A 10,383-nucleotide genomic window follows, 5' to 3' on the forward strand; every position below is an offset into this window, starting at 1 on the left:
GAAAAAATCTCAAAAATCATTCTCTATCTAGAATTTTCTCGAAAAAATTTCCATACCTATTAAAAATCATATTCATCTTTTTTCATTGAAAACAAACCATCTTAACAACTAAAAACTGTATGAAAGAGACATACAATCTGAAACTTATAATTCTAACTGAAATTCATCCTAACTAGCTACCTAGCTCCCTGAGGGATCTACCCTTACTAGTAGTAAGGTAATAAAAGTATTGATTGGCACATAACTACCCTTGCAAACGACTTATTTAGTGATATTTTTATCATCTACTTTCAACCCCTAGTTTGGACCAATCAGGCAGCGGGTGTGACAATAAAGGCAACAATATGCGCGACAAGGGCACAACAGTAGCAGGTTGTGGCGGCCTGGCAGCGGGGCGATGTGGCAGAGACAAGGTATGGTGGCGCGGCACAGTGGCCGTTGTGACCGCGGCTACGATTGTGGCCACAACGACGGTTGCTGCCGTCGTTGGCGGCCGTAGATGTAGTTGCAGTCGTGGCTGCGACTTGCAGTTGCGGCTGCGTTTGCGGCTTGCGGTCGTGGTTGCAGTGGTTGTGCCTGCGGCCGCGACTGTAGTGCATGCGCCTGCAGTCGTGGCTGTGGTGGCTATGCCTACGGCGGCGGCTGCGACGATCGACAGTGGCGGCAGCTGGCGTCCTGTCGACTGCAGTGACATCACGGGCGGCCTAGGGGGCGACACGGGCGGCCTAGGGGGCAGGCGTTGCAGACGAGAAGGCTGGTAGCATCTGCGGCAGGGGCCCTAGCAAAGATGGCGACGACAACGGTTTCCGGCAGTTTGGGTTTCTGTCACTCAACTTTGTAGTGGCAGTTTTGTAATTTTAGGAAAAACTCAAAATAACATTAAAACGAGGATAAAATCCTTTAAAATCACATTTTTCTTCAATATTTTCTTCTCTCCTCTTCTTCATATAGGTGGCCCCACCTCTTAAAGGGGTAAATAAAGGGGAAAACTCAAAATAACACCTCTTATAGGGGTAACTATGGGTTTTCCCCCTTAGAAATAAAGGGGAGAAGGCCCCATTAAAAGTAATTAGGGCCCCCTAATAGGATATATACCAACTACCAAGCCCACACTCAGGCTCACACACGCGCAGACATGTAGGTCCATACAATGGTCCAAACACGTGCGAATAAAAAAAAGACAAACACATACATGGCCAACATACAAGGCCTACAAAACAAGGAAAATATAATGAAAGATAACATCAAATCTGTGGCCCGTGAGCCCGTTGACTAGAATGGGTACTCCGAAGGTTGGGTCTTGCGCGTGAGCCCTCGCTCGACGAACTGGTTCGACAGGGCCTTCAAAGCTGGATGGTCCCCCATCAGGTAGTCATCAAGGATAAGTCAATAAAGAGGTGTAATTATCTTACCTGATGACAATTATAATTATTGGAAATGATAGCTGTCATCAATTATAGTCATTGTTAACGATAGTCACTCTCCTTGTCAATGACACTTCTTTCAATATTTGCCGTTGAAGGAACAGTGATCTAGGCCATTGTCAATAAAATTCATTATCGAAGATCTTCAATTAGGATTCAATTAGGCCATGAATGAACATCTTCATCCTCATTGGAGATGCTTCAATTAGGATCCTACATTATCCTCATAGTGATAGTAATCATCTGTATCATCGCCAAAAAATCACTTTCATCATCATTAATGACTATCATCGATGATAGTGATTGTTGTCCTTGTCATTTGGAATAACCATTGATCATCATTGTCAAAGATAATCATTTTCCTCGTCAATTATGCTTTTGTAGATGCTTGCCATCACTGTCATCCACAAAACTCATCATCAATTACAGTCATAGTCATCATAAACAACATGTGTCATCCTCATTGACAAGGCTTACACCAACATTGTATGTCATCATCATCGATGATAGTCACAATCATCGTCGTCAGTAATAGTCCTAGTTGTCATGGACAATAACCATAGTCTGTATCAGAGATATTCATCATCCTTATTGTTGATGCTTCTTGGAATGTTTTTCGTCATTGTCGTAGTTGTCAAAAATGAATCATTGTCATTGTTGTCATGTTAGTGGTAGAATATATAAGTATTAGTGCCCAACATATTACGTACAAGATAGACTATATATTTTAGAACATGTTAACTTAATTTTAAAATATTTGGCCTGATTTTTCCTACTTTGTATTCTTCTCTTTTCATCAGTCACCTTCCATTATTCATTTGTTATTTAATGTCATCAGTAATCTATCTCTCCTCTGTCATTTTCTGTGATCATTAATCCATCATTCATCTGAAAACTAATGACTAACGATGGAAATGACTTCATCCAGTCATCTGTCCAAAGGAGAGGACAATGACGGATGACAGATTGGGATGAAACAGATGACAAAGCGAATGATGATTCCTCATCCATCCTCCAATCCTAGATGAGATGAACCCATATGTTCTTCATGGGATGAAAGGGAAAGGTTGTTTTGGCATGTGACATGCCGACACAGTCTTTAATCCCATAAGACAAGGGTTTTGTTTTATATGTAATCTTTCCCTCATTTTTAATCTGTGCAAAGAATGTGGAGCAGTAAGTTTTTGTGTTGCTATCCTTCACTTATGAATCTTTCATTATCAGGACTTCAATAGGAAGAAAGGAGGATTCAAGTAATGTTAATTTTTTCTCTTCTGCGGGGTCTAGAAGCAGGATAAGCATGCTTTCAGGAAGAAATAAGGATGTTTCAGTTGTCCCATTAAGAGCCTGAGAACAAGGAATTTTCAGATGGTTACTTCTTTTTGTGAGTCTGATCCCTCTTTGTTAGGTTAACTTCTCTTATGGCGGAGTAAGATCTTATGCATAGCTCAGGGTGTTATTTCTCATCTGCTTTGTTGAATTATATTTGTGATCCCTCTTTGTTGATTTTACTTTGCTGCTATATTTCTCTGGTGTTCTGCCCTTCCAAGTCACTGTCCTAAAAGCAAGAGAATTTTCCTAATCTTTGACCATAGAGTGATAATTTTTAATAACAGTCTATCCTAATCATAAAATCCTGAAGATCAGACTTACTTTGTTTCATCTCTATGACATCATTGCTCATGAGAAACGTTGGGCCTTTTTTTCATCAGTCCAAAATCTCCCACTCACCTCAAGATCCACATGTGATATCATACTATTATTTTAACTCATGTCACCAACCGGGGCCCTCATTTTTTTCTTCTTCATTGAGGTGTGATTTTTAGGCTTGCCACATGGCAGCCCGTGGCTGGAAGAACACGTCCATATAGTTTAACTGGCCACGGATGTCCATAGATTTTTTGTCGGGTTGGGTTTCTACAGAGAGAGAGAGAGGGAGTAGAGAGATGGAGGAGAGAGTAAAGACGGGAGTGAGAGAGAGAGAGTAAAGAGATGGAGGAGAGAGGAGAGAGAATAAAGAGACGGAGGAGAGAGTAGAGAAAGAGGAAGGAAGATAGAGATAGAAAGGGAGGGAGAGAGTAGAAAGAGAGGGAAGGAGACAGAGAGGGAGAGGGAGAGAGAGGGAGAGGGAGACAGAGAGAGAGAGAGAGAGGGAGAGAGAGGGAGAGGGAGAGAGAGAGAGAGAGAGAGAGAGAGAGAGAGAGAGAGAGAGAGAGAGAGAGAGAGAGAGAGAGAGAGAGAGAGAGAGAGAGAGAGAGAGAGAGAGAGAGAGGAAGGGAGCAGGAGTGAGAGACGGAGAAGAGTAGAGAGAGGGAGGGAGAAGGAGGGAGAGACAGCGAAGAGTAGAGAGAGGGAGAGGGAGGGAGAGACAGAGAAGAAAGTAGAGAGAGAGAGGGAGAGACAGAGAAAAGAGTAGGGAGATGGAGAGAGTAGAGAGAGAGAGAGGGAGGGACGGAGAAGTGTGCGGAGGTGGAGAAGAGAGTAGAGAAGAGAGAGAAGGAGAGACATAGAAAAGAGTAGGGAGATGGAGGAGGGAGTAGAGAGAAAGAGAGGGGAGAGACAGAGAAAATAGTAGGGAGATGGAGAAGAGAGTAGAGAGAGAGATGGAGAGACAGATAAAAGAGTAGGGAGATGGTGGAGAGAGTAGAGAGAATTTGAGGGAGGGAGGGATAGAGAGGTAGAAGAGAGAGGGAGGGGGAGAGAGTAGAGAGAGAGAGAGCGAGGGAGGGAGGGAGAGAAGGGTAGTAGAGAGATGGAGAGAGTAGAAAGAGAGAAAGAGGGAGAGAGAGAGAGTGAGGGAGGGAGGGATAGAAGGATAGTAGAGAGATGGAGAGAGTAGAAAGAGAGAAAGAGGGAGAGAGAGAGAGTGAGGGAGGGAGGGATAGATAGTAGAGAGATGGAGAGAGAGAGTAGAGAGAGAGAAAGAGGGAGAGAGAGAGTGAGGGAGGGATAGAGAGATAGTAGAGAGATGGAGAGAGAGAGAAAGAGGGAGATAGAGTGAGTGAGGGAGGGAGGGATAGAGAGATAGTAGAGAGATTGAGAGATGAGGGAGGGGGAGAGAGTGAGAGAGAGTGGAGGAGGGAGGAATAGGGAGACAGTAGAGAGAGATGGAGAGAGGGAGGGAGGGAGAGAGACTGGAGAGTGGAGACTAGAGAGTAGAGACATGGAAGGTTTATCCTCCCCACTCTGTTCTTACTAATGAATGAATGTATATTGAACAGGCGGCCGGAGACTGGCCCTCTCTCTCTCTCTCTCAATCTCTATAACACGGAGAAGAACATGGAAGAATGAACAAGGGAGGGAACAATGGCGGGGAGTCAAGTTATCCGTCCATTTAATCATCTGAAACCACATCGCCGATGGCGGGGCAGCCAGACGATCCAAAGCCCGAGATCTCAGCCTGACCTTTGCACTCGCCCAATTCCTCCGCCAGCCTCGCGCAAAGCTGCATCCAATAGATGATGACGATGATGACAATGATGACGATGACGATGATGACGATGATGATGACGATGATGACGATGATGATGATGATGATGACGATGACGATGATGACGATGACGACGACGATGATGATGATATTGGTAGCAATAATTAATAAAATTATGGAGATAATCATAATCACAATGAAATGGATAAAGATGATAATGAATATTGATGATGTTTACAGCGTTTAACAGAGCAGTTATAGAAAAATTAACAAGAGTGGAAGAATAATATAGATAATGGTAATATTAATTAAATTGTATTAATGGTGGTGTTGATGGCGATAACGGTAATAATAATGATAATGATAATAAATGAAGATGGTATTGGTAATAATAATTAATAAAATGATGGAAATACTAAGAATCATAATGAATGGGTAAAAGGATGACAATGAATAATAATATACAGTGATGAAACGAGCCGAAATAGTACTGACAATAAAGATAATAAATCGGAGGAGGAAGAATATTACAGATAATAGTAATATTAACAATATTAAAAATAATGCTGATGATAGAGATAATGGTAAAATTATTAACAATAGAAATAATGATCGTGATGATGACGGTAATGGTAATGAGAGTGATGATAATAATAATAATAAGATGATAATAATAATAATAAATATAATGAACAAGTAAACTATAATGATGATAGAAAATAACCTGTCGGTAGGGGGAAGACTCGCCGACTGATTTTCTGAGCTCTACAACGTAGAGAGAAGGACTGAGCTCGAAAACCTGTATCATGGAGAAATAAAAAAGGAGTGAGCAGATGAATCTCTTCATAGAGAGCGAAAAATAGCGAAGAAAAAGAAAGGAGAAAGGGGATAATACCTCAGCTGCAACTGATAATTGCCCCTCGCTCTTAGGACCCTTACCAGGTTGAGTAATTTTTAGCTGGGGGGAAGATTGAAAAAAAAAAGAATAAGAAGGAGATCAAGCCGCTGCAATATCGGAAGTGACAAAAAAGAAAAAAAGAAAAAAATAAATAATTTTGGGCATTTCTGCCTCGTACCTTGCCATGTCGCCGGACCACTTGAAAACCCATTCCCGTGACGATGTTATCGATCTTCTCCAGAACACATTTCGAAGAATAACTCGACGTGAATCTGATCTTCCTCTCTGACACTTCCTGCCATTAGGAATCCTCTTCGTCATGTCCCCTCCGATTGAGGCGAATTGAGGCGGAGAGAGAGAGAGAGAGGAGAATTGAGGCGGAGACAAGATAGAAGTGAGACAGAGAAATTAAAGACAGAAGTAAGAGAAGAGAGGAGATAGAAGTGAGAGAAGGGCGAAATAGAAGAGAGATAAAGACAAAATAGAAGAAAGATAAGACAGAGAAGAGAGAGAAGGGTGAAATGAAGGTGAAGAAGAGAAGTGCAAGAAGAGAGAGAAGGGTGAAATAGACGTTGGAGGAGAGAAGTGAGAGAAGATAGAAAAGGGTGAAATAGAAGTTAGAGAAGAGAGAGAAGGGCGAAATAGAAGTAAGAGAGTAGAAGTGAGAGAAGAGAGAGAAGGGCGAAATTGAAGAGAGAGAAGAAAAGAGAGAGAAGGGCGAAATAGAAGTTAGAGAAGAGAGAGAAGGGCGAAATAGAAGTAAGAGAGTAGAAGTGAGAGAAGAGAGAGAAGGGCGAAATTGAAGAGAGAGAAGAAAAGAGAGAGAAGGGCGAAATAGAAGTGAGAGAAGAAAAGAGAGAGAAGGGCGAAATAGAAGCGAGAGAAGAAAAGAGAGAGAAGGGCGAAATAGAAGTGAGAGACGAGAAAGTAGAGGGAGAAGTGAGAGAAAAGTGAAAGAATAGCGAAATAGACAAGAGACAGGAGACGACATAGAGAAGAGCAAAATAGAAGAGTGATAACATATAAAGAAAATAGATTCGAGAGAGGTAAGAAAGAGAAAGCGAGAGAGAGAAGGAGAAGAGAGAGAGATACCTCTTTCTCGAAGAGCCCAGAGAGATCTAGCGACGAGGACATCCCAATCAGAACAAACGCGTTTATGAACGACGGGACTCTCTCCCTCATGCCAATTGCAGCCGCCTACAAAATCCAACAAAATCCAACAAAATCAAAATCAAAAAATAAAAATCAAACTCGCAATCTCTTAATTTTTTTCAAATTGGGTAGCGAGAATCAACCTCCTTGAGAGAGAATTCATCATAATCGAAATGAGAATCCTCCTCCTCGGGCACCACCGGAACGTACCCCTCCTTGAACCACTCATCAGCTTTGATATCATCCATCGTCGGCCTCGTTCTAGGGTTTGGATCGAGAATTCTCCTGATCAGCTTCTTCGCACCGGGAGATAACCATTTCGGAATATGGGTTTGGCCCTTGAAGATCTTCCAAACCAGAAAAAGAAAAGAAAAAAAAAACTTCAGCTTTGATTTCTCCACTATTCAATAAACAAAATCAAAGCTGAAGATCTCTCGATTTCTTCGTACCTTCTGGTAGAGAACGGCGAGATTCCTGTCGTCGAATGGGAGATGGCCTGTGAGAATCACGTACAAGATCACCCCGCACGACCAGACGTCAGACGTGGCGCCATCGTAGCCTCTGTTGGCAAGAATCTGAGACAGAAAAAATCACCAAAATGTGAGAAAATAAGGGAAGAGAGATGTCCGTTTTGATGATCAGATCAGTCTTGGCATTCACCTCCGGCGCGATGTAGTTGGGGCTTCCGCATGTTGTGTGAAGAAGTCCGTCATTCTGGAGAATTTCTTAATCGTGATGATTTTTCGTTGATATTCGAGTTTGATTAGCGAGATTTGTTAAGAATGAGTACCCCCAGATGCTGGGTTAAGGCGCTGAGCCCGAAATCTGAAATCTTTATGTTCCCCTTGCAATCGACGAGAATGTTCTCCGGCTGCAAGAAATTCATATTTTTATTAACCTAAGTTAAGTTGTCAGGCCAACCCAGCATTAGGGTTTAGAATTAACCTTCAGATCACGATGATAGACGCCTTTGGCATGACAGTAAGAGACGCCGTCGATTAGCTGCTGGAAAAGCCTTCTCCCTTCTGGCTCTGGAATTTTCCCTTTCGACGCCTGTGTTTTTCGACCACAAACAGAGAATCAGGATTCTTTCCCTGTTTTTTTAATAATAATAATAAAAAAATTCTTACAATTTTATCAAAGAGCTCCCCACCGTTAACGTACTCGAGCACCATGTAGATCTTACTCCTGTTTGCGGAAACCTGCAGAAGAGACGGTGAGATGTCGTCATCTCCGATCAGAAACAGAGACTTTGGCAGATAAAAACAAGGAAACATAAAATGCGTATGAGCAAATAAAATAAATCCTCGGCAGTTTATCCCCCCACATCCAGAAGAAGTTAAAGGGTGTTTCAATTATCCCCTCTATCTAGATGGCCACCAATCATACCTTTCTAGAAAATTCGGATGTGAGGAGAAAAATAATAAAAGAAGACAGCAAACAGGAACAATGCAAGTGGCTTCGACGTGTCAGTACAGGATTGGGCAGTCTTTTATCCCAACAACTCCAAAATCTCATGAGATAGCTGGAGGGGGCCCAGAAGTCTTTTGTACTTGTCCTCCATAGAGAAGGAGAGAATCCAGAAAATGGGAGGTGGGTAGACACTGTACAACATGAGGACCCAACGAAACTCTAAGATCGTAGGGTACGATTTTGGAGTTTTCATTGCACAAGGAAAGATTAAAGTCGTAAGAAGAGGGGAATCAAGGAGAAAAATACCTCATGGAGTCTAACAACGTTGGGATGGTTCATCAGTTTCAACGTCCTGATCTCCCTCTTGATCTGCCAACAAAGGAAGAACACGCTAAACGAGTAAATAAACGATGAAAAAAACGATAGGAGAGATCGTAGTTCCTCCCCGATCCAGAAATAACGCGTCTTTGACAAACAACGTATTAGAGTCGAACGACGTTGGGATGATTTTCATCAGTTTTAATGTCCTAATCTCTCTCTTAATCTGTAAACAGAGGAAGAACACGCTAAATCGAGTAAACAAACGATGAAAAAAAACGACGCGAGACGTCGTATTTACTTCCCGAACAAGAAATAACGCGTCTTTGACTAACAACATGTTAGAGTCGAATGACGTCGGGATGATTTTCATCGGTTTTAACGTCCTAATCAATCTCTTAATCTGTAAACAGAGGAAGAACACACACAATCGAGTAAACAAACGACGAAAAAAACGACACGAGACGTCGTATTTCCTCCCGGATCAAGAAATACCGCGTCTTCCACTAACAACGTGTTAGAGTCTAAAACGCTGGGATAATTTCCATCATTTTCAACGTCGTAATCTCCCTCTAAATCCATGAACCGCGGAACAATACACGAAATCAATGAAATTAATGCTGAAAAGCGACGCGAGACGTCGTATTTCCCCCGGATAAAGAAATACCGCGTCTTCTACTAACCAGGTATGAGAGTCTAAAAACGCTGGGATATTTTCATCAGTTTCGACGTCCTACTCTCCCTCCTTATCCACCAACAGCGGAAAAATAAACGAAATCAAGGAAATAAACGATGAAAAAAACAACACCAGACGTCGTATTTCTTCCCCGATAAAGAAATACCGCGTCTTCTACTAAAAAGGAGTCAGAATCTAAAAACGTCGGGATGATTTTCATCAGTTTCGACGTCCTACTCTCCCTCCTTGTCACCAACAGCGGAAAAATTAACGAAATCAAGGAAATAAAGGACGAAAAAAACAACACGGATCAAGAAATCCCGCGTCATCGTCGAAAAAAGAACAAAAAAACTCCGATCTCGGATCATCCTGTATCCGAGAAAAATTTTCAGACGAATAGGAAGGAAGCTCGATCCGATCTGAATGAATCAGAACTCCTATTCTACGATTGACCGGCATAAACATCAACAACTTCGATTTGGACTTGGAAATTGGAATCCGATTCCGGCGGATCGGTCGGATCAAGGACTGACCTGGCCGTCAATCTTGAGCGAGAGGATCCGCTTCTTGTCGAGGATCTTGATCGCGTACTCACTTCCCGAATCGACATGGCGCGCGTACTTGACCTTGCCGAAATTCCCCTCGCCGAGCGTTCTCCCGAGCTCGTACTTCCACCCTCCGCTCAGCTGCTGCTCCTCCCCTTCCTTCCTTAGCCTCTCCGGCGGCGCTTCTACCTCCTCCGGCATTCCTCCGCCGCAGAATCTCGTCACCGCCGCCGCGCCGCCGCCTGCTGGTGACGGAATCTCCGCCGGCGACGGGGAATCTCTCCTCCGCCTTCCTCTCCCCTCTCCCCCCTCTCCTCCCTCCCTCTGCCTTTATATCTCTTCTCTCTCCGCGGTCCCGTCACCGCCGGTGCTCTTACCGCCCCCCCAACTCCAAAAAACGGTTATTCGTTGTCTAGTTTTTTCTCTCTCTTTTTTTTCCTTTTTTTATGGCGACGACAAAAATATAACGGATTATTTTTTGTTTTTTTCCTCTACCGCGAGAGAAGTGGCGTAACGTAAGGGAAAAT

At 42.9% G+C, this 10,383-nt stretch overlaps 1 protein-coding gene across 1 annotated transcript; it reads right to left on the minus strand.

The window, feature by feature from the left end:
- Positions 1–4,580: 4,580 nt before the first annotated feature.
- On the minus strand, positions 4,581–10,172 carry CIPK1 (CBL-interacting protein kinase 1). Its single transcript, XM_078590479.1, has 13 exons — positions 9,845–10,172; positions 8,624–8,686; positions 8,035–8,106; positions 7,850–7,957; positions 7,695–7,775; positions 7,565–7,618; positions 7,354–7,479; positions 7,048–7,251; positions 6,845–6,949; positions 5,931–6,047; positions 5,750–5,812; positions 5,579–5,653; positions 4,581–4,869 (listed from the first exon to the last, which is right to left on the minus strand). Exons 1-13 carry the CDS (start codon positions 10,055–10,057, stop codon positions 4,759–4,761), a joined length of 1,392 nt encoding a protein of 463 aa, XP_078446605.1. The 5' UTR covers positions 10,058–10,172; the 3' UTR covers positions 4,581–4,758.
- Between the last annotated feature and the right edge of the window lie 211 nt (positions 10,173–10,383).

Source organism: Wolffia australiana, chromosome 19 (genome assembly GCF_029677425.1).
Source record: "Wolffia australiana isolate 7733 chromosome 19, ASM2967742v1".
NCBI classification, from domain to species: Eukaryota; Viridiplantae; Streptophyta; class Magnoliopsida; order Alismatales; family Araceae; genus Wolffia; species Wolffia australiana.